Source organism: Eleutherodactylus coqui, chromosome 4 (assembly GCF_035609145.1).
Source record: "Eleutherodactylus coqui strain aEleCoq1 chromosome 4, aEleCoq1.hap1, whole genome shotgun sequence".
Taxonomy (NCBI): domain Eukaryota; kingdom Metazoa; phylum Chordata; class Amphibia; order Anura; family Eleutherodactylidae; genus Eleutherodactylus; species Eleutherodactylus coqui.
The window spans coordinates 59,669,795-59,693,314 of NC_089840.1; the positions used below are offsets into that span (position 1 = coordinate 59,669,795).

A 23,520-nucleotide genomic window follows, 5' to 3' on the forward strand; every position below is an offset into this window, starting at 1 on the left:
GCGGAGGGTGGAGGAAGGGGCATTTTTATGTAACAACGTATATTACAAAGTGTCTTACATTCGTTTGTACTGTTGATTGATGGAAAATTATAATCAGAGGTACACTTTTAGGCGAATTGCTGCGGATTTTCTGCAAAACTTTGCTCTCTTTATAGAGGTTATTCTGAACAGTTCATGATGATAGAGCTGTATAATAGATTCAATAACTGAGTGATTTCTATTCCTTAAAAGCCTTCAGCCCACATCTTCCCTTCAGAAACCGTACTTGTAAGCAGCTTTTCTAGTTAGGAGAATACAGACTATGTAGCGGTAGCTAACAACCCAGTATCTTCATCTGTATGTATACATACCTCAATATATTTATACATTATATATCTATTTGCAGGTGAACGTGGTTCCTCTAACCATCCAGCTGACACATCAGTTCTTCCATAGGATGATGGGATTCTTTTTCCCAGGACGCAGCGTGGAAGAAGAGGAGGTTGGCGATGAAGAGGACAAATCAAAACTTGTCACAACAGGTGAGGAAGAGAATGTCCTATCTGCGCACTCCATCCAAGGTGTACAATATGGCCCTTATCAAAACTAGTGCAGGCAGACATGGCAAGTGTGGCCCATAGTAACCAATCAGAAAACGAATTGGTTACTATAACCAACTCTTCCACTTCTCACTACTGGTGTAATATCACATTATAAGCACTATTTGAATGTATTAGATTTGTCAGATTGTAGACCGCCAAGAGCATCTTGATTGACTGAACTGACAAATGAAGAAGGATTTACCCAAATCTTGCTTTTCTTGCCCTTCGTTACAGGCATGCCAGTGGTAAAGCCAAGGCAGCTCATTGTGGCAGAGGATACCGTATCTCTAGGCCCGGGTAAGAGTAGTGGACAGGGTTTAAATAGGACAACGGGAGTCAGGCGTTCATTTCGGAAAGCACCTGAGGTAAGTGGTAATGGGGTGTCTTGACTGAGAAAATTGTTAATTAATAATGGAACAAACTAAAATCAGACTTCTTTATGTACTTTTCCGCTGACAGCATCCTGTGGATGATCTGGACAAGATGAAAGAGCGAGCTGCTATGAACAATTCATTCATCTACATTAAAATTCCACAGGTGCCTCTCTGTGTCAGCTACAAGGTACGCACAAGGGACATCTCCAAAAAATGGCACATCAGATGGAATTGATTGGTCTGTTGTATAACATCAGCCCTTGTGGTTAACAGTGGCAGATCTCCACCATCCTGTCATCATTGTCACCAAGAGAACTCTTCCCCCTCAGGACTACAGATAAACTTCAAGACGGGCCCCCTGCTTCCTGCTGTCAGAGACCAGTTTGGTTTCTGGGAGCAATATGACTACTGAAATCTTGGTTTCACGGTAGTTAGACAGGCCAGATTTGTAGTGGAGGAAGGGAAGTAGCATTAAGATATGGGGAGGTTAAGCAAAAGGTGGTAAAATTTAACTCCTTAACAACTGCATAATGTACATGTATGTCATGTGATGGGGGTGGGTGGGTATAGAGCAGGCTAAGTTATGCCTATAAGTGCTCCTTCAAACAAACGTAATTGCATTGCAGGATTTTACTGCGCGCAATGCACAGAAAATAGGACCCATGGATGTTAATGGGTTTGTTCCCATTAGTGATTTTTCTTTCTTTTCTTTTTTTTTTTTTTTGCATGTATGCAAAAAAAATAGGACCTCCCGTATCTTCCTGCGTATTTGCATAGCAAAGGTCCCCATAGAAGCTTATAGGAGGTGCACAAATGCATGTGCAATACACCGTGCAAACCTGCTGGGTACAGAACATATGGGGAACTCATTGGGCCAAATACTTCACATGTATGACTGGATATACGTATGCTGACTTAACACTATTTAAAAATCCTGCTAGGGCTTATTTTCGGGGTAGGTAGGTCTTAATTTCAGGGAACCGGGGTAGCCTTTTAAATCAGGATGGGGGTTTATTGCACACATATATGTGAACAGGCCCTGCATACGCAAAAAGTGCAGTAAACTAAGCAGACGCACTAAAATCAACTTCGTTCACTGCGCAAATACGTTGCACTGAGGTGACCGTATTTCCGCATACACCCGTCTTAAGGAACTGTAGTTTCTGTGAACTTTGTTCAGTAGCGTTTGAAGAAGTCTCTACCACTTAGCTTACGATTGTCTATCTTTTAAAGTTTTAAAGGCTCTTAAGATTAAGAATTTTAATTTTAGAATAACAAAACACCAAATTGAAATTATTTGCTTCCAGGGTGAGAAAAACAGCGTGGACTGGGGAGATCTGAACCTGGTGTTACCCTGTCTGGAGTACCACAACAATACCTGGACATGGCTCGACTTTGCCATGGCAGTGAAGAGAGACAGTCGAAAGGCCCTTGTGGCACAGGTGAGAACTGCAACTTCTGTCACAGTCCAAGCGCTTCCGAATTCTCTGTTGCATGTGTTAACTCTTTATCTGACATAGTAACATAGTATATAAGACCAAAAAAGACATGTGTCCATCCCGTTCAGCCTCTTACCCCCCAATGTTGATCCAGAGGAAGGCATAAAAAAAATAAATGAGGTACTTGTTCTTTTTATTCTATGCAGGTTATTAAAGAGAAGCTTCGTCTTAAACCAGCTGCCGGTGTAGAAACAAAAGGCAAGAGTGAAACAAAGACGGACATGAACCAGCAGGAGGAGGATGAGAAAGCTCGGCTGCTGATCGGACTCAGCATTAGCGATAAGAACACTGGAAAGAAGTCCATCTTCAGCAGGAGGAAATTGTGAAAACTGGACTTGTACCGGCTCCTAATGAGTCTTAGAAAACTGTAGTTTCAAGGCTATTGTGATAGAAGGCGCTCTCTGGGTCTCCTGTCCCCAGCGGGATTCTGGGTTAGTTGTCGGTGAGAAGACACTGAGAATTCTGTTCTTTCATAGGACAAAAAAAGTGAATTAAATGTAGGGCATTAAGTCTCTCTCTATGCTGCAGTACGGACAACGCGGATGGCGAAGGATGACATAGCGCCTTATAATAGATCCCCTCCTTTTTGTACTCTCTACATACTTTGAGACAATGCAACGAAACTCACATATCTGCCAGGCGTTGTAATAAGAAAGTACATTCAATGAATGTTATATGGATAGATAATTATCCGGGAGGCAGCGTCAGATGTGGGTCATACAAGTGCAACCTTTCCATGTGCCTGCGGCAACTGTCCAACCAAAGGCGGAGGCTCACACCAAGGACAGCGAACGACATATAGTTATAGGGTCGGGAGACCAAATCGAAGACTGCAGTGATGCTTCTAGTCTATTGACACTGTGTATTGTTGTTAATTGAGAAAGGGTTTGCTAAACTAGACCACACTGCCTGGGATCCTATTTCCTAACGCTGTGGCGCGTCTATAATTTACATGTTGTGGAGGGAGAAAGTCGACAGAACTGTCTGAAATTAGTCATTTGCTGCTTAGCAATAAGGGTGTAGGTAACACAGCAACTACTGCATATTATACCCTTCATCTAACCAACCAGTTGGTTGGACAGAACCCTTTGATACCTGAGTATCTGGGGCCCGGAAGCTCTTACTTAAACCACTTTTAGCTCTCGTACCTCGCAATTAATTCTGTTGCTGCAAGAAATCTTTCTACGGTCTGACGTCACTATCCGCAGAAGAGACCCGCCGTCTCGTAAATATCGCTTCCGGATAACAAAGCAAATATTTATTTTTCAAGAGATTAATTTGTAACTAATGATTCAGATTTCATTGCTCAGTTGATGATTCTTTTGCCTTTTTTTCCCTCCTTTATGCAACCTTTTCCCCCTGTTTTTATGTCGACAGGTTAGGGTTGCGTATTCCTCTGCCATACCGGTGGGAATGGGTATATACTTTGTCACAATGCATCTAATGATTATAGCGTAAGAGCATTTATAGAGGTGGTGTATAACTTTTTATAATTGTGTATATACCGTATATATTTATATGCATTGAGGCAGGGCTGGGTGCAGTTGTTGCTGCTACATAGGTGTATAAAATCCTGCTCTCATCTGCAGACATTTGCACTTTTTGGTACGGATTGCTCTCCACCAACAATGATTAAAAATCAAATTGTTACCTTTACTACTGCGGTTTGTTGTATTTTTTGGATGGGGGGCGTGTGGGTGGGGTTGGCCTAGAAAATCTGATAATGTAAAAAAAAGACAGGAGTAGAGAAAATAAGCAGCGGGAGGGGGGGGGGTGTTCAGTGCTTTAATTCCATTATATAACATTCCAATAAACCCAGTAAGAGGGGGGAGAACGGTAAATCCAGAAGCCAGATGTTGTGCCCAGAACGGAAGACGGGGGCCGCGCCTCACAAAACCTCTTCTCATTTTACAGATGAGCGCTGGGAAGCTGTCGGAGGATCCTGCTGAGCTGTAGAGGAAGGCGGATGACGACTAGTTTGAGCTTTATTCACAGCTCTAGTCTTCAAAATAACTCATATAGGCAGTCCAGCCTGCAGCGTCTATGGCTACTTGCTAATTGTTTTTCCTATATCGTATAAGCACCTACACATATTATACAAACCACTAAAATAGAACTGCAAAAGTTCATCTTAATTGATATATAAAAATCTGTAAAATAAGTTAAAAAGGCGAGACGCAATCCTGAAACAACCATAACGGTATGTCAGTCACTGATTCATCTCATATATACAGTCTCAGGATTGGATCGTGCCTTTTTAACTAATATACAGTATATATTATACTAGCTGATATACCCGGCTTCGCCCGAGTTAATTTGGTACTGGTGTTTATCTGGTGTTCACACAGAAATGCTCGTGCCAAATTTCAAGTTTCTATAACATCGGGAAGTGACAGAATTAGATTACGTGCGTAAAATTTGGACGCTAGTTCTTTTGCGCTAGAATTAAATAATTGAGTTGGAACCTATAAACTTTTCCTATTTATGACATAATCAATGCTTGTGCCAAATTTCAAGTTTCTACGACATCGTGAAGTTGGAGAATTAGTGGCCAGTCAGTCAGTCAGTCAGTGAGAGAGAGAGAGAGACGGAGAGATGAGCATACTTGCTAAGGACAATTGCTCGAGCGAGCATTGTCCTTAGCGAGTACCTGCCTGCTCGGAAGAAAAGGTTCAGGTGACGGAGCGGTGAGTTGCAGGAGTGAGCAGGGGGGAGAGAGGGAGAGAGAGATCTCCCCTCCGGTTCCCGCTGCTCCCCGCCCGCGCCGGCACCCGAACCTTTTCCTCCGACCGGGCAGGTACTCGCTAAGGACAATGCTTGCTCGAGTAATTGTTCTTAGCGAGTATGCTCGCTCATCTCTATTAACAATTGTGTCATTTGCCCGTTCAAACGATAAATTGTCCAAAAGGGCCCTAGGAAATCATTCAGTCATTCATATTTGAGGTATAAGTGAATGAGAACGACTGAACGAATGGTATTAAAAAAAAATAAGCCCACGATTTTTAGGCCTAGATGAAGTGAATGATTTCTCGCTCGTCGTTTGATCGTTGGCTGCGTTTAGACGGAACAATTATTGTTCATTTTCGCTTGTTTGAACAATTTTTATCTTTGTTGTGGTCATAATTAGAGATGAGCGAGCGTACTTGCTAAGGTAAACTACTCGAGCGAGTAGTGCCTTATTCGAGTACCTGCCCGCTTGTCTCTAAAGATTCGGCTGCCGGCGCGAGTGACAGGTGAGTTGCGGGAGTTAGCAGAGGGGAGAGAGTGAAAGAGAGATCTCCCCTCCGGGAGATACTCGCATAAGGCACTACTCGCTCGAGTAGTTTGCCTTAGTGAGTATACTCGCTCATCTCTAGTCATAAATTAACTGATTATGACTGATAACACCTGACAGATCTGCTATTGGGACTAATGCCCCTGTTAGACAAGGCGATTCCTTGAAGAAGTGCATGATATTACCGCTGATCAAGCACAAGGATATTTACACGAGACAACGATGATTTTTAGTCCAGCCGAATGACGAACAAAATGTACACGATTCTCATTCATCGTTCGCTGCGTTCAGACTGAACAATTATTGTTCGCTTTTGCTCGTTTGAACGATTTTTTTGAATGATCATTCCGTCTAAACGCAGCATAAGGGCTTATTCACAATAAATTTGTGTGCACAATACGCAGTGAATAGAACCCATTTGTTTCAGTCTGTTGATTCACATGTGCGCGCATTTCCGTTGCACAGCATGCTCTATTCCTGTATACTTGTGCAGGAAAATAGCTAATATTGAACTACCGGTAACTACAATTGTCTATTGTAATTAATGGGATCATGGTTGCATGCACAAATACGCACGACTTGCATAAGGCTCTGTTCACAACTCGGCTGGATCCAGCACATCACAGACATAAATGGCGTCCGGCAGACTACACTGCCTATAACGGCATTAATTGGGCCTCCGTAACGCCATAGAACCCAAAGATCCAAAAATAATGGCACCAGAAAAAGTAACAGAGAAGTAATAAAACTATTCTACAGTACATCTTCAGAGCCATCGAGCTCATGAACAATGCCCTGTGAAGTAAAGGGCACATCTGTCTGTCTCAGTGTTTCCCAACTCCAGTCCTCAGGGACCCCCAGCAGGTCATGTCTTCAGCATATCCTCAGTATCGCATAGGTGATGTAATTATTGTTAGTGCCTGAGATATTGGCATGGGTCTTCTTACCATAGGATATCCTGTAAAACATGACCTGTTGGGGGTCCTCAGGACTGGAGTTGGGAAACCCTGGACTGTATGTTGTATCGGCGCTCCTTTTTTTTCTTTCTTGTGACTTTTATGAATATGTTTCAGACCTCGCCAAATAGTAAGCCACACCGATTTCTATAATCTGAGGCGCAAATACCTCTACATTCTGGGGCACACAAAATCCTGGAGTACAATGTACTGCGCCATAAACAGAAAAAGTCATACCTTTTTAGGCTGTTTTTTACATCTACATTGAATGCGCCATTCAGAATCTCCGACACGAAATGCCGGACAAAAAAAAGCACAGCATGCTGCAGCCGTTTGTCCGGTAAAGGTACCTGAGTGCATGAAGCCAGGCGGACTCCGTTTTTTTTAGTTGGATGGAGTCAAACAATGGAAAGCAAAAGCGCTGGTGTGAACCCAGCCTAAACAATATGCATCTATACACTCACTGTCAAAAACAATTCCACCCCTAGGAGGAGTTGTCAGAATTGAATGAGACTTTCTATGTGATTGTAACACTGGTATTAGTAAGTGATTACAATATCAGAGCAAAGGAAATTTTGTGGAAAACTGAATCCTTGAAAGGAGTACCTGTTGTACCGCCTCCAGCTTGGATGCAAGATGTGATACAGACTGGCATGGAGGCTCTAGTACCCTGTTGTACGGCCTCTAGCTTGGATACAAGATGTTATACGAGTGGGCATGGACGCTCTAGCTTGGATACAAGATGTGATACGAGTGGGCATGGACGCTCTAGTACCCGGTTGTACCGCCTCTAGCTTGGATACAAGATGTGATACTAGCGGGCATAAAAGCTTTGGTACCCTGTTGTACTGCCTCTAGCTTGAATACAAGATGTGATACGAGTGGGCATGGAGGCTCTAGAACCCTGTTGTACCACCTCTAGCTTGGATACAAGATGTGATACGAGTGGGCATGGACGCTCTAGTACCCTGTTGTACCGCCTCTAGCTTGGATACAAGAGGTGATATGGGCGGGCATGGAGGCTCTAGTACCCTGTTGGGCCACCTGTTGCTTGGATACAAGATGTGATACAGGCGGGCATGGAGGCTCTAGTACCCTGTTGTATTGCCCCTAGCTTGAATGTAAGATGCGATACGGATGGGCATGGAGGCTCTAGTACCTTGTTGTACCGCCTTTAGCTTGGATACAAGATGTGACATGGGCGGGCATGGAGACACACAGGTTTCTTATGGGATCTTGCAGCATATCGCTCCACATTCTTAAGCTGTCGAAGTTGGCGTCCCAGATGGTCCCAAACATATTCTATTGGCAATCAATCTGGTGACCGGGCAGCCACAGAAGTGTGACAATGTTGTGGAGACATTCCAGTGACCTCCTTGTGTGTGCGGCCGAGCATTATCCTGCCAGATAATGCCTCTTGGAAGACACTCCATAGTAGTCCAGTTCTGTCAGTCACAACACGACTGCAAACGGAGGTGATGGTGGGAGGGTGTCAAAGCCAGTACATGTAATGGTCCTTCAGCCAAGTATATGGAAATGGTTCCAACAGAAACAGGACCTGTAACGATGGTGTCACCTGTGTCTCAATGGCAGATAACAAAACAGTTGGAGCCGCTTGTGCTTGCTAGATGACCAGACAAACCTCTTTACTGGTTGTCTGCGGAGGGTGCCTTGAGCCTGGTCGTCTTATGTGCGTGCCCTCTCACATCCACTTGCCTCAACACCTCCTTATAGTATGGTCAGAACGGCCCAGATGACTGTCAATTCATCCCAGCTTCTTGCATTACAATAATGCACCCCTCTCAAACGCTGTTATCCGGGCAAAATTTATTCGATTGCATCATAGAGGCGTCTAGTGGTTAACAAGCTCTACACAAGTGGAAAAAGAAGTCCACTTCCCCCAAGGAGCCTCTGAGAGCCTTTTTATAGGCTGTGGGTGGAAACACTTTTAGGACCTCAAGTGTCAAGACCGTCCACCTAATCCCACCACAACTCTAATCATTTTCACATCTCCCTGAGTTGTAACTGCATGCCGAATTTTGCAGTAAAACGACAACTCCTTCCAGGGGCGGGATTTTTTTTTTTTACCATGTGTATATCCAAATATATCACATTGTTGGCTTTATTGGCAAAATGGCCATAAACTACTTGGAGTGCGACACCTAATGCACACTAATTGCCCCTTATGTTATAAATATCAGTCACTATGCCATGATATCTAGAAAAATACAGAGTGCACTTATGAATAATGGATCTGGAGGGCTGCATAAGTAATGACCAGAGCTTAGGAGCAGATTAAAGTTGTTTGTCTACCAAAAGCGGATTAACTCTGCACGTGATGCCACACAGATCACAAACTATCAGACAGTCGGGCCAGGAAAACAAATCCCTTCCAGCATGTAAACTGACCGGAGCAATGCAATGGGAGCTGCAAGCAGTGACACAAAGGTAGGAGGAAACATAGAGAATCTACGAAATTGGAAGATTACTAAAAATTTTGTAAGAGTAATTTTGGAGTGGTTTCACCCACAGTGGGCAATTTTTGATCCAAAGCCGGAAGTGGATCAAACACTGAGTGTGCAACCAACCTAAAATTGGTAATTAGAAGTCCCTGAAATTGTAGATGATCTGGCAATATTTGAGAATGTGCAAAATATTATATAGGTTCAGTCTGTCCTTTTTCTATATGTTTAGCAGCTAGATTCGGTCTATAAGGTTGACCATACACATCAGACAGCGGTCTCATTTGGCCAACGGCTGTCTCTCCTGACCTTGTACAAATGCACACGTGTTCTGATTGGGGAAAGGAGAGTAAGGATGAGACCACACGGTGCGGCTGGACGCACACAGCCAAATCATAACAGCATGTGGTGCAGAATAGTAGCCACTGGCTACCACCGGTGGAAGTGGTTTTCGCACGTGCATTCAACCAAACCGTGTGGTTTCAACCTTAATTGCTGCCAGAAGCCTTTCCAACTGCTTATTTCCCCAAGAAGAAATCGATTGGACAAGTTGAATTTTGACTGTCCGCTACTTATCATTACTGACATCTGAGAGTCGGCAGCCCCTAAATACATTAGGTTTTCTTTCGATCCCGCCAAAATCGGCAGGTTCAGACATAATACGTCTAATATTTATCACCAGCTTAAAAGATAGAGCAGTTGATAAGACAATGGGTGATCTTGATCTTATTATCCGCTAACGTTTGTAACGTGCCTCCTTGTACTGCAGAGCTACGCCTCTTTGCCAGGCAACCTGTGGCCTCCTCCCTTGAAAAGTTTGTGGAATGGGGGCATCCAGTCCTCATCACGACTGAGCCAGCTATGGGACACTGGACGTACAGTTAAGAACAAGCTTAAGACATCGCATCAGAATAACCCTCCAGAGGAGAAGGCGGCCGAGCGGACTCTCCCACAATGCATCTCTCTATTCTTGCCAGAGTTCCCAGTTTGGTCTCCATCTGCACAGCCAGAGTTAAAGGTCTTTTCACAATTAATGAACCATATGTAGATGTTACTAAGCATACTATATGTTATTGAACATCGGAGCTTAGATTACTATCGTCATGTATGTATAGTACTTTAATTCAACTTTTTCGTACCTCCCATAAGAAACTCTGCCACTCCACTATACAAGCCCTCCTCACCATGAGTTGTTGGTGTTGAAGAATGGGGAACTGGAGTCTTGTGTTCTAATGATCTGCATGGACTCCTACTGATCTAATATGTCACCTATCCCTCAGAAAACCCCTTTAATCACTGCATAATTAGTGCAGCAACTGATTTTAAGATACTTGCTGTTTCAATTTTTTACCCTTCTTAATACATCTGCTTGCTGTCAGTGCATGAAATCAGCCTCTAGATGTAAATCAGAGCTATTGAAAATAGAGAATTGGAACAAAGTATAGTGAACATTTTAGAACTTTTAAATTACCTTTTTAATGATTTTTTAGTGCAAATCAAACATTCAACACAACAGAAATGCTATTTTATGCCTTTTCAGTAGTTTTATATACTTAAAAATAGAAAGACCCCATAAAAGCTGGAAAACCCATCCATACCTGCACTTTATCACAGTAGCATTTTAGTAAATAGAAGCAAGAAATATCATGTTTCACCAAACTAATAAGGGTAGTTTTACAAATCCGGCAGAGGTTCAGTCACAGATTTGGCTGAAAATACTGGAAGGTAAAGAGCTGCATGCATGGCCTTTTCTTCCGTCCTAAAGCCGGGCAGCTGGATGGAAAGCGAGCGGACCCCATTATAGTCAATGGTGTCTGCCCGGCGCTGTTCGGTTCTGTCCAGAGACTAAGCCGTTCAGCTGCGGGGATTCCTCTTTCTGCTCCCCCATCTCCAGAAAAGCGGAATCCCCAATGCAGATGTAAAACCACCCTAAGAAGCACAAGAAATGTATTTTTCATCCTGTTTGGGTGTTAAATAACCAATATTTTACCCCTTACAGATTTTAGGTTGTGTTGCTAAAGGCTCCCTTGGTCCAGTACTCAAGGTATTCAACTGCACTGAGCAGAAGATCTTTGCCTTAAAGGTCAGACATCATTTTTGTCTATTTTCGAACACTTGACACTTAGTTGTACTTGGTTGATAAGTGAAGTTATGTCGTTCTCAGGTATTACCCAAAGGGGAAGTTCTCCGTCGTAACACGCTGAGACAGTGTAAAGAGGAGGTCAGCATACAGGTACGGCCGTCTTCTGGGTGGACAGAACTGTTGTATATAAAGGGAAATCTGGCTAAAACGCTCTTCTAATAGATTATTAAATATGTGAGAAGTCCAATGTTGCTGAAGACTGACGGCCACTAATTTCCAGAATGAAGGCCCTCAAAACCCTCCGTAACTGCTGAGAGATTTCATTTACTGGAAACCCGATATCTGATTGACGTGATTGGCCTTCTGCTTCCAATATTATGTTGGATCTTCAGAACTTGAAATCTCAGTTTTGCACTAAGGGGAGATGAGCTCTCTATAGAGTACAATCAATGAGGCCACAGATATTAAAGTCATTATCCACTTTGGATAATCCCTTTTTGTTGGAAAGGCTCCCTGACAATAAGCCACTGCTGTGACCCCCAGCATTTATTTGTGAGGGAAGCTAATAACAAATGTTCGATTTTCCTGCAATGCCCCTACAGGAAAAATGAAGTATTGCATTTTTACCATTGAAATCAGTGGGCTGTCCATGTAATGCATGGACATGCTGGGTCCTCCAGAGTGAAAGATGCTGTTTGTAGCCACTGTCCGCTCTGGCTATTATATAATGATGGTAACAAATACAGGATACCCCTCTAATAAGCTGTACTTGGGTATTTGAAAATCAATTTTTTGAAATTGGACAACAGCTGAAACATTTTTGTATTATGCAGCAATTGAGGCCTAAGGGCCCTTTTACACGAAACGATTAATGTTCAGTTTAGGCAGGCATAAAAATCAAACCCTGATGTATGAACGACTGCCTGCTTACTGTGAATGGACGCTGGACCATTTCGCCTCCATTCACTGAACGATTCACTCCCGTGTGAAAGCACCAATAATCGCCCAGTCTAAAAGGGCCCTAAGATGTAGTTGAGTCTGTTTTGTTGAGCAGAAATAACAGTTGACTTTCTTTGGTACCAGAGGCAAGTAAAGCATCCATTCATCCAATGCCTTGGAGAGAGCTGGCAGGGACAGCGCCATCTGTTCATCAGTGAGTGACCTGCGCCATTGTGCTCAACTTTTGTGGTTTGGGCATAGAAAGGAATCATTACTTCATAGTAAATAATGTTTGTTGAGAGAGGGGGGGGTGGAGTTCTGGAGGGGGGGATAGAGTTGGTTGAAAACTTTAATAAAGAGCATTTAACAAAAAAAAAAGTAATGTGTGTGCATACATGTAGAATGATGTTCTCTATGTACCGTTGGGTCTGATACCAAAGTTCTTGTTTCATGCTGTGTGTGTATCAGACATTTCAGAAACTGGAATTTTTGCCAATGTAACTTATCACATCTTTAGTGTACGGTCGTAATAGCACAGAAATTAATTTTTTGCTTTGGAAAGGAAGGCACTTACATTAAAGGGGCTTTTCAGAGAAATATTATCCTTAGGACAAGTCGTCAATAGTTGATCAGCTAGGGTGTATCTCTCGGGACCCTAGCAGATCGACTTTGGGCGCCCGTTGTCAGTGCCAAAACACACAGGGGTATGGAGGGGAAGCTGCTGTTCTGACCCTGTGTAGCTATTTATTTTAATGAGAACTCTGCCTGCAGTTACAGGCGCCGGCCACTATGCATGGTCGGAGCAGCAGTTTCTGCTCCATACCCCTGTGTGTTGTGGCACAGACAGCAGGTGTCCAATCAGTTGATTGACCGGGGTCCAGAGTGATATTAATGACCTATCCTGAGGATAATCATCAATAGTTTTTCCCTGAAAAACTCGATTAATATACCAGTAATTACTACAGTTCTTGTGTCCAAGTTTGTTGATATCGCAGCGTAAATTGATTTTTGGCTTCTATTCAATGCAGCAATAGCATCTAATATGTAGTGCTTTATATACTTGATTTAAAAATGATTTGTGACGTGACTTTTCGTGTCTCTTTGTGGCAGTGTGCAACTACTGTGTATATGGAGACCTGTATTCCTTGTGGATGTCTGCCAAGTGCATTGATGAAGACACAATAAGGCTATTTGCTACTGAATTGGTATCTGTTTTAGGTAAGTTTAATAGGCATTTTGCCATAGGGTCTGGAGATCGAGTGCCTAGGGTGGTAGATTTATGTCGGGTGGCATGGGCACTGGTGGAAAATACTATATAGAAATAGATTTTTAATGCAAGCCCTTCAGTGTCCAAGGGGCCTGTTGCAGTGTCAGAACCTAGACTATACTGAGGCACACAAGATTCTGATGATGGATGGCTTCCCTTTCCATTGCTGCATGTGCCGGTGTGCCAAGTTGGAGAAGCTCTGTGTGGAACAGATCTTGCAGTACCATTCTGGGCTGCTGCATAGTGTGTCGAGGTTTACTATTTCCAGGGGCAACATGTAAATGGTGGCTCTGGTGAACAGCTGATTGGTTCCTGGCATCACACCCCACCTTTCTGATATTTTTGATACTGATAACCTCTCTTGAGATTAAATAAATAAAAAAAAATCTTGTTATTTGTATAGCACCAACTTATTCCGCAATGCTTTCAGGTGATTTATTTATTACCCCCCAGCAAGCTGGGTACTCATTTTACCAACCTCAGAAGGATGGAAGGCTGACTCAACCTAGAGCCGGATACCTGAACCATGCAGGGATTGAACCCGCAACCTGTCATGAGCAAGACTTTAGGACTGCATTTCTGCTGCCTTAACACTCAGCACCAAGGTCATTAATCTTACACTACCAGAAAACCCTTTTAAAGGGATTGTCCAGGACTTACTATTGATGACCTATCCTTAGGTTAGTCATCAATAATTGATTGGTGGGAATCCGCTGCTCAGGATCCCCACCTATCAGCTGATTCCCGATACCTCTGTCAGTGCATACAGCGCTGGAAGCAGACAGTGGTGTCCATATTGGAGCGGCCCAGTTTGGTGCTACAGGCACAGCTCCCTCACCGATCAATAGTAAAAGTCCTGGAAAACCCTTTTAAGCGTCTGTATACCCATTCACAGACCCCACACTATGGAACATAGAGTGCTTCTAGGTAAAAATACACATGTAATAATGCATCCGTTACAGCTGCACTTATTTGCTATAAATTGCCATTTTATTGACTCTTTTTAATATGTACTAAGCCAGTGGGGAAGGTTAGAGGTTCACTAAACCTAGGAAGGAGTAATAAAAGCAAGTGGTGGCCAAATACGATGGCCTCTGCAAGCTCCTTATGCAGAGATGTGCCTTCCTCAAAGTGGTTCAAGTGGATGAAGGTTTACATACTCCACTCCAAGGTTGGTCCTTGCGGTCCAGTCCTTCAGTGCCCCAAGGAAACTGGGCTCCAGTTTGCCACCCCCTAAAACCAGTCTTAAATCTCTGCTTATTATTAAATGTGTAGTGCAAAAAGTTATTATTTTGTCTGTTTCCTCCACAGTGTATCTTCATGATTTGGGTATCATGCACAGAGATGTTAAGGTAAGTAAGAATATTATAAGATTTCATCATCAATGCATCGGTTGAGCTGTCCTTGCTACCAGTCCATTGTTGCCTATCTGTCTTCTGTACTAGGGAAGCTGTGGCTGGCCACAACAATATTGTGTTATATGGCATTCATTCAAATGAAAAGGCAGCTATGTAATACATGGCCGCACCATATATATCTGAAGTGGAAGCTATGCTTTGCATTGACTCTCACTTGGGTTAGCAGAGGGGAATTCTGATCCGTGCCCTCTTCCCCAAAATGATTTTTATATGACTTAAAGGGGTTTCCGGTCAAATACTATTGATGACCTATCTTCAGGATAGATCACAATAGTTGTTGCCGGTGACTCACCGCTCGGAATCCCCGGCAATCAGGTGATTGTCCGACCTGCTGTTAGTGCAGTTGGGCAGAACGTCATTATTGGGGGCGAAGGCATCATAGGAGGCTTTACTCTCACTGGAAAACCCTTTCAAGTTCCATTTACATGTTCCAATTACTAGACAGAAATGTTCGCTTCTCCAATAATTGGCCTATCTGAATGTGCAAAAGATCAGCCGACAAGCAAATGCTCGTTAGTCATTTTATTCACTTGTTTATACAGTAGTAGCACTAAAATGCTTGCTGGTCAGTTGTACATCTCTCCGTGTGAACATAGAAATGTGCAGCTGACCAATGGCTGCTCTATGGGGATGAATGATCATCCCCAAAAAGCCAATCATCTGCCATGTGTTAATGGTAGTGATTAGAGATGAGCGAGTATACTCGCTAAGGCACATTACTCGAGCGAGTAGTGCCTTAGCCAAGTATCTCCCTGCTCGTCTCTAAAGATTCGGGGGGCGGTAAGCGGCGGGGGAGAGCGGGGAGGAATGGAGGGGAGATCTCTCTCTCCTTCTCTCTCCCCCCCACAACTCGCCTGTCACCCGCGCCACCCCCGAATCTTTAGAGATGAGCGGGGAGATACTCGGCTAAGGCACTACTCGCTCGAGTAATGTGCCTTAGCGAGTATACTCGCTCATCTCTAGTAGTGATCATGCTTCGTCAATTGGTTCTCATTACAGTGGATCAATTCTCTGTCCATGTAAATGGATCTTTAATCAGGTATATGGCCAGGAGTTTTCCTGTTAGGTTCCCTTTCAAGGGGTTGTCCTGTGGATGTCACAAGCTATGAGGATCATAAACTAAGTTATGGTGCTAATAGGGCAGGTTCATAGAAATCTGGGTATGTGTTATTTATACTTACCCGGCTCCCCATTCCCACCCTGTCACCCTTAAAAGTTGGCGCATAGACCGTGCAGTGGACTCAAGGCTGCGTACTGTGTGCACTGCAATTGATCTCTACGAGAGTGTGTTTGTGCAGTGTGCAGCTTTGAGTCTACTGCACGGTCTGTCACAGACTTTTTGGGGTGGCAGTGTGGGAACGGGGAGCCGGGTAAGTGTAAAAACTACATACTGAACTTTCATGAACCTGTCCTATAAGCACCATAACGTAGTTTATGGAGCTCAGAACTCGTGACAAGTTCCCTTTAAAGACAGATGGTCTTGTAATAACAATCCTGCTAACCACGAAGAGAGATATCTATGCATGGGGCGTAACTATAGAGTGTGCAGGGGATGTAGTTGCACCCGGGCCCAGGAGCCTTAGGGGGCCCATAAGGCCTCTCTTCTCCATATAGGGAGCCCAGTACTATGAGTAAAGCATTATAGTTGGGGGCCCCGTTACAGGTTTTGCAATGGGGCCCAGAAGCTTCAAGTTATGCCTCTGTGCAGCATGGTTTAGGTATGGGTACGGGTACAGATACAGACAGAGAGGGGGGGCCCAGATCACCTTTTGCATCAGGGCCCCTGAGTCTTTAGTTACGCCCCTGTATCTATGTATTGGGATGCTGATACCAAAGAACATTTGTCAGTCATGTTTTCATTTGGTATTTTTGATATTGCAACGTGTAATATTTTATGTTCCAGTTCAGTTTTCATACATTTCCTAACAATTAACCTGCTTTTTCTTCAGATGGAAAATATCCTACTGGACGAGAGAGGTGAGTAACACATAGCAAGTCTGAACACTATCTGCTAATTGTATCTAGTTACTGCTGGCTAAAATGTAACATTTTTGTTTAGGACACTTGAAATTGTCAGATTTTGGGCTTTCCAAACACCTTCCTTTTGGAGAGCGCGCATATACCATCTGTGGGACCCTTCAGTACATGGGTAAGGGAAGGAATGGATTGTGAAGTCATGTCAAATGTCACATTTGTCCCTGCAAACAAGGTTTTACTAAGTTTGATCTAAATGTGTCCGTGCACAAAAAAAGTTGGGCTTTGTGCAGAATAAAGCTTTTTCATGAGAACTAAGCCGGAGAATACTGGAATGAGATTACTTTCTGCTTCCAGTATACAGTAAAACCTTTTTAAGTGCAACCACCAAAAATTGCATTAAAAAGTAGTCTTCTAAAGAGGGTGGTCATCTATGGCCAATGTGCATAATATACGGTGGAACTGAAAATCTCTCACAGGTGGTCTGGTCTGGAGAGGCTGGCTTTTTTTCACTATATTTAATCAAGCTTGGTTTTTCTTGCAGGCCTACAGAAATGTGACTACCAAAATCTTAAAGGGGTATTCCCAACTCGGGAAATCACCCCAGCGCGTCCATAAAGTTTGACAGCGGTGGCCACATATGCACGCCCCTCCAGGCAGTCACTTCAATGGGAGGTGCCGGGGATAGCCGAGATCAAGCACTCAGCAATCTTTGGCAGTCCCATTCACTGCAATAGGACTGCCAAGCACGTTGAACTCTGCTATCTCTGGCGACCCCATTGTTAGTGAGTGGAGCATGTGAGCAACGAATGCTGTCAAAATTTTAGGACTTTCTGTCATGGTTTCTCTGGATTGCCAGGGGTCGGTCCCAGTGGTCAGGCTCCCACTGATTGGCAAGTTATCCCCTGGTATTCCCTGTGGATAGGGGATAAGTTGTCAAGATGCTAATTCCTCTTTAAGTATAGATGCAACTAATCTGCAGACTATATTCCAAGGTGTTTATGGTAAGGTCTCATGTACATGGCTGTATTACAGCTCCATCTGTATTAAGGCACCCATACAAGTATATGGGTCCTTTACTGTATCCTTGGAGTTCCTGTGTCATACAAAAGATTTGCTGTTGGATTTGTATAGGATCCAGCAGACAAAGTTGTGGCATGCTTCCTCACATGTCATATACATTGCTTCCATGGGAGAATAGAGGACCCCATATGCCCCTGCATTACTGAGCTGTGAGCCTAAAGGTCCGTATGTGGCAGAATCATTGCAGAAATTTCTGAGAAATCCCCAAATTCCATACATGATGTTCTTTCTGCCCCTGTGAAAAGTCTAATGGGGACCATTTACTGCTGTAACTATAGAGGAACAGATAAAGACGAAATGGATATACATACTGAATATAAAATGGGCTTATATTGACGGGCAATGTTTGATTATGCGGATGAAACGCAACCATTATAGAGTGATAATCAACAGTCATAAAGTCTACGGTGTATAAAGTCATACTATATTTTGACATTTGCTTCCGTAGCGCCTGAAGTCCTCTCTGGAGGTCCTTATAGTCATTCTGCCGACTGGTTTTCCTTAGGAGTCCTATTATTTGCAGTTGCAACTGGGGAGGTGAGGAAATGAATGTTGTCTTAATGCTTCGCATTAGAGATGAGCGAGCACCCAAATGCTCGGGTCCGCGTTATTCGAGTCAAGCTTTTCGTAAAATTCGAGAGCTCTACTTGAGTAACGAACCCCATTGGCTACAATGGGAGACTCGAGCATTCTTGTATGTGGGACGCAGGGTCCCGAGCTTTTTTTTTTCTTCTAGGTTCGTATCTCCCTCTCCCTCTCCCCCTCCCAGACCAAAAATTTTCAAATGATGCGCGCTGCGTCGTGGCAGGGAGGGGCCAAAACAGGCACGTCACAGCGGGGAGGAGCCAAAAGCTGGGGCGGGGTCGAACGCGATTTGATGCTCGTTTGAGTAGCGAGCACCATCGAGTACGCTAATACTCAAACGAGCATCAAGCTCGCCAGAGTATGCTCGCTCAACTCTACTTCGCATCCATTCACAACCATTTTTTTTTAACACCTCTGCAATGCATGAAAAATGTTCCTGTAGTCCAGTGCCCAGATCTGCTTTGCATTGCCTCCATGTCCGGGTATATTCACACGCTGCAGAAATGCTGCAGATTCAGTGGCGGAAAATCTAGATCATTTCACAGTACCAGAATCTTTGTGCGCACCGCGGTAAGAAGCTGCAGAATAAAATGGCCTGCGCTGTGTTTTTAAATCCATTGCATGTCAATTTACGCCGGCTACACACGTGTATACATATTTGCGCTTGCATGAGCGGAACGAATGTTGCTTTTTTGAGCGTGCATCGGTGTATTTTACTGTATATTTTGCACACACAAGGCATGTACATTTGCACGGGCCATTGAAATGGCTAATGAGTCTAATAAGTTGAGGTTGTGTTCTTTTTTCTGCACAATTACGCAGTGTTCCACTCATCTCCTAGTGTATTTTGTGTGTATATGCACATCCCCATTGAGTGTTAAGGCAGCAGAAATGCAGTCTTTAAGCTCTCGCTTACAACCTGAAGGTTGTGAGTTCAAACCCTCATGGTTCAGGTAGCCGGCTCAAGGTTGACTCAGCCTTCCATCCTTCCGAGGTCGGTGAAATAAGTACCCAGCTTGTTGGTGGGGGGTAATAAATAAATTACCTGAAAGCGCTGCGGAATAAGTTGGCGCTATACAAATAACAAGATTTATTTATTTTTTTCCTTCTATGGGGAGTTTTGGTGTGCAAATGCGCAGGAAATCAGAGCATGCTGAGCTTTTTTTACACAACTGAAATGCGTGAGAAAATATGCACATGTGAACAAACCCCTTGAAATCAATGCGTTCTATTCACTGCGTATTGTATGTGCTAATTTTTCATCTAAAGAGCCACCATGTAATATTAAATTTCCCCTATAGTGGAAGTGTCATGGCTTCCCTCGGCCAAATCAACAGTTTGAAAAGGGGCATTTTGAAAGGGTTTATTGAAACATAGAGTCATATTGCCATCTGTCCCCTACTTTTTGCTAACCTGCTCTACTTTCTAGTTCCCTGTTGCGCCTGCTACGGACCATATGAACATGCTGGAGAGGGTTAATGATGCAACCTATGACGTTCCAGTGACTGTAAGCAGAGGACTATCACATCTATTAAAGGAGGTACTAAACGTTATCAAAGTCCCCCAACATAATAATTGGATGGAGGGGTTTTGGTTAATCCTTTCCAATCCACTGTCTGACGTCTTCCTACATTCTGATTGAAGCTTGTACAGCTCCAATGTCAGAAGACGTCCGACAGGGTATTCTTACTGTCTGTTGCCAGCCACTCCACTGTCGGAGCCTCTTTGGCGCACACGCACTGGCTTTAGCCAGCAGATGGCACTGTTGTAGAACAGCAAAAAGAGAAAACCTTTTAGGAAACCCTGAACCCAAAATTAGATTGAAAAGGGTTAACCAACTATTGGCTATGCTGCTGGCAGCGGAAAATGTAATTGCATGGTGGGATGCCTATAAATACTGCTACTTGCTAGCATTAGTAATATATGTGACTGAGTGACTATAATACACATTCATTCCATCTACAGCACTCTGAATAGTACCAAAATATGGTATTACATAGATCTTATTCACAAAGGTGTCACTATTGTACATTTACTAGGTTGTCATTAGTCTGAATATCAGAATAGACCAAAGGATTGCTATAAGACAAGTCCAGGTATATATATGAGTATATGATTGCCAATACACTGTTACATGGTATATGGGTACAACTGGGCATAAAATAATGGCTGCAGATCTTGGTGTATTCCAGTGACGACCCCTAGAGAGTAAGTTGGGGTACTCTTACACGAGACGATTATCGGGCAAAAAAATAGTTTGACTGATAGTCCTCCGTGTAAAAGCGGGACCCGACAGGGTACTGAGCGAGAAATAGCTAATTTGTCACTAGTCACTTTGTTTCAGCTCAGTGAAAGGGTCCTATTACATGTAGCAATTGTCGCTGCTGTGCTTTCGCGAAAGAGTGATACTGAATGGGGCGGAGCGCTTGGAGATTGCTTCTGGCCGACCGACACCATTCGGAGTAAACAGGCAGTCTTTCATAGGTGAACTGCCTGTTTACATGAGCCGACATGATTTTTATGCCTGCCTAAACTGAATTATCATTCGTCGTTCAGTTGTTGGCAGTCTGCACTGAATGATTGTCAATCAGTTTTGCACGATCAATTGATAAACTGAGCAATAATCATTCCGTGTAAGGCCGGCTGCACACAAAGGGGTCAGATTCCACAAGCGGGAGCCCGCAGCAGAACCTGACCCTGTGCCCGGCCAGTGTCCACGTGCACCTGTCATTTTCTCCTTTCTTCTGTACTGCAGATGATTGCGGCGAGCCGCTGTCGGACATGCGCAGTACAGAATTTTTCTTTAAACTCTAGCTTTTCCTGCGTCATCGCCCAGCAATGACGCGGAATCCGCAGCTTGTCTGCAATGTTAATTGCAGACGAGCTGTGGGTTGGACAGCTTCCATTGACTTCAATGGAAGCCGGCGTGGTGGACAGCGCACGAAAATAGAGCATGCTGCAATTCTCCCTTCCGCTCGCGGAAATCACAATTGGTTTTCGTGAGTGTGCAGGAAGAATCGATTTCCTATAGCATGCTATGGACGGTATTTACTGTGGATCCGCGTTGCAGACACCGACCACGGATTCCACAATGCAAATTCGTTCGTGCCCAGCCGGCCTAAAAGGGCCCAAATAACGCGATTAGTGAGCAGGTTCTCGCTCAGCCTGTTCACAATGAATGGAGGCTCGCTCCCTCTACTGTTACTCCTATGTGAAAGCATCCTTAGTTTAGTATCCACGGACAGATGTGTGTGTAATATCTGGTTAAATGGGCTTTGTGGCAAAAACTATTGATCACCTATCTTCAGGATAAGTCATCAATAGTTAATCGCTGGAGACCCGCCACTTGGGATCTCCCAGGATGCACTAATCGCTCAGCCCACTGTCAGTGCAGCATGGCTATACACCGTCATAAGGGACGGGAGTGGAAGCGCCTTAGCTGGCTTCACTCCCGCTGAAATCAATTGGAGCAGAAGTGGTTATTACACTTCTGTGTCTACCCCGGTGTCAGAAGCGGAAATATCGGAAGAGTAATAGTCAGATTCAGCTTGCATTGATTTCAGTGGGCGTGAAGCCACTTCCACTATAACAATGTCCAGCCTCGCTGCACTGACAGTTAGCCGGGCGATCAATCCATCACTGGGATTTCGAGTGGTGGGTCTCCGGCGATTGACTACTGATGGCCTCTCCTGAGGATAGGTCATAAGCAGTTTTTGCCAGAAAACCCCTTGAATATAATTAATATGTTAATTCATATCTCTGTATTATTATTTCTCTAGCTGCTGTGCAGAATTCCAAGGCAGAGGCTTCGTTTCCTCCATCAATTCAAAACCCACATTTTCTTCCGGGGAATGACTTTTGATCCCAAACTGCTCCAAAAATCCCCAGTTGACCTCGTCTTACAAATGAGGAAATCGGAAGTTACCATACAATCAGACTTTGGTGGTTTTGAAGATTTTGACTGGGAATTAACACAACCCTTTCAGTTACCTTGCCCAGCCTAAGGCGTGAAATAAGACATACATTCATCTTAATGTGGCCATTGCCTTTCAGTTGCAGCTACAGGGGCTGTCCACTCTGAGCTGACATCAGTCCTTGAGAGACACTAGTGTATACTGGGTGAAAGGCAACCTTCCCGTACCCAACCAATATGGTGCACCAATTAATAGGACCTATGCACGATACTTGCTGGGCTTTGGACGGTTGCCTTAGCCATACCCTGGCGTCTCTGGATGCTTGATCTGAGATCTGACTGGACAACCCCCTTTGATTAGCCTGAACATGACTGCTTTTACAGTAGCTTCTCTTTTCTGTGTCTAAAACAATGGGTTGTCGATTTTGGAATATTTTTTCCTGTTAGAAGGGTTCCCCAAAATTAAATTGCTCAGCAGGTGTCCCACCGCTGGGATCTCCAGCAGGCAGCTGTAATATGTGCTCAATTTTTCTGCAGTGCCCCATTAGGTGAAGTGAAGTATTACATGGTATCCATTGAAATCAGTGGGCTGTCCATGTAGTGCACTGAAGTCCTGTATCATCCATAACCAGAGATGTTCTGTGTAGAAACTCTGGCTTAGGGGCTTATTCACACGGGTGATATTCCCGCATACTTTTTGTGCCATGCGCATAAAACTCTTGTGAATATGAAATCCATTCTTTTGAATGGATTTATTTACATGAGTGATTTTGTTTCCATGCAGGAAAAAAAAAAACTCGCAGCACGTTCTAGCTTTGGGGGTTCCCGCGGAACGCTTCACCCATTGGGACCTGAAAAGCCATTGCATGGCACTTGTATTTCATGCAATGTGATGTTTCCCATTGAAATCAATGGGAAACCCTTGTGATCCTTTGACACGCGTGAAACAAGCGCCTGAGGATTGCTATTTCTCAGAAGTGATGTGAAGCATTTTTGAATCAAAAGCGCTTCGCACTGGCATGAAAAATGCATGTTGGCAAGTGCGCGATATCGGGTTGAGTTTATCCGCCTGATATCATGCTCGTTCATGTAGCCTAAGAGTGTATTCACAT

The 23,520-nt window shown here is 43.8% G+C and overlaps 2 protein-coding genes across 2 annotated transcripts in view; both read left to right on the forward strand.

Annotated features, from left to right (window-relative positions):
- The window catches only part of BLTP2 (bridge-like lipid transfer protein family member 2), a 75,420-nt gene extending 71,310 nt beyond the window's left edge, over positions 1-4,110 (forward strand). The window contains exons 36-40 of the mRNA XM_066599542.1: positions 386-521; positions 816-946; positions 1,041-1,142; positions 2,263-2,397; positions 2,601-4,110. Of these exons, the coding sequence (XP_066455639.1) occupies positions 386-521; positions 816-946; positions 1,041-1,142; positions 2,263-2,397; positions 2,601-2,780 (684 nt within the window). The 3' untranslated portion in view covers positions 2,781-4,110. The remainder of the gene's footprint in view (positions 1-385; positions 522-815; positions 947-1,040; positions 1,143-2,262; positions 2,398-2,600) is intronic.
- A 4,995-nt stretch (positions 4,111-9,105) lies between these two features.
- Positions 9,106-22,529, forward strand: RSKR (ribosomal protein S6 kinase related). The gene is made up of 12 exons (XM_066598587.1): positions 9,106-9,132; positions 9,916-10,164; positions 11,146-11,229; positions 11,311-11,379; positions 12,313-12,382; positions 13,279-13,386; positions 14,747-14,787; positions 16,803-16,830; positions 16,913-17,002; positions 18,359-18,447; positions 19,925-20,035; positions 22,275-22,529. The coding sequence occupies exons 1-12, from the start codon at positions 9,106-9,108 to the stop codon at positions 22,497-22,499; spliced, it is 1,191 nt and encodes a 396-aa protein (XP_066454684.1). The 3' UTR covers positions 22,500-22,529.
- The last annotated feature ends 991 nt before the right edge of the window (positions 22,530-23,520 follow it).

What these genes read in the sequence shown, in the direction of transcription:
- RSKR (XM_066598587.1), top strand. Translation starts at nt 9,106, where the DNA reads ATGGGAGCTGCAAGCAGTGACACAAAG. An exon ending in TGGGACCCTTCAGTACATGG is followed by an intron (nt 17,003 to 18,358) that starts GTAAGGGAAGGA and finishes TTGCTTCCGTAG; the next exon opens with CGCCTGAAGTCCTCTCTGGA. An exon ending in TTGCAGTTGCAACTGGGGAG is followed by an intron (nt 18,448 to 19,924) that starts GTGAGGAAATGA and finishes TCTACTTTCTAG; the next exon opens with TTCCCTGTTGCGCCTGCTAC.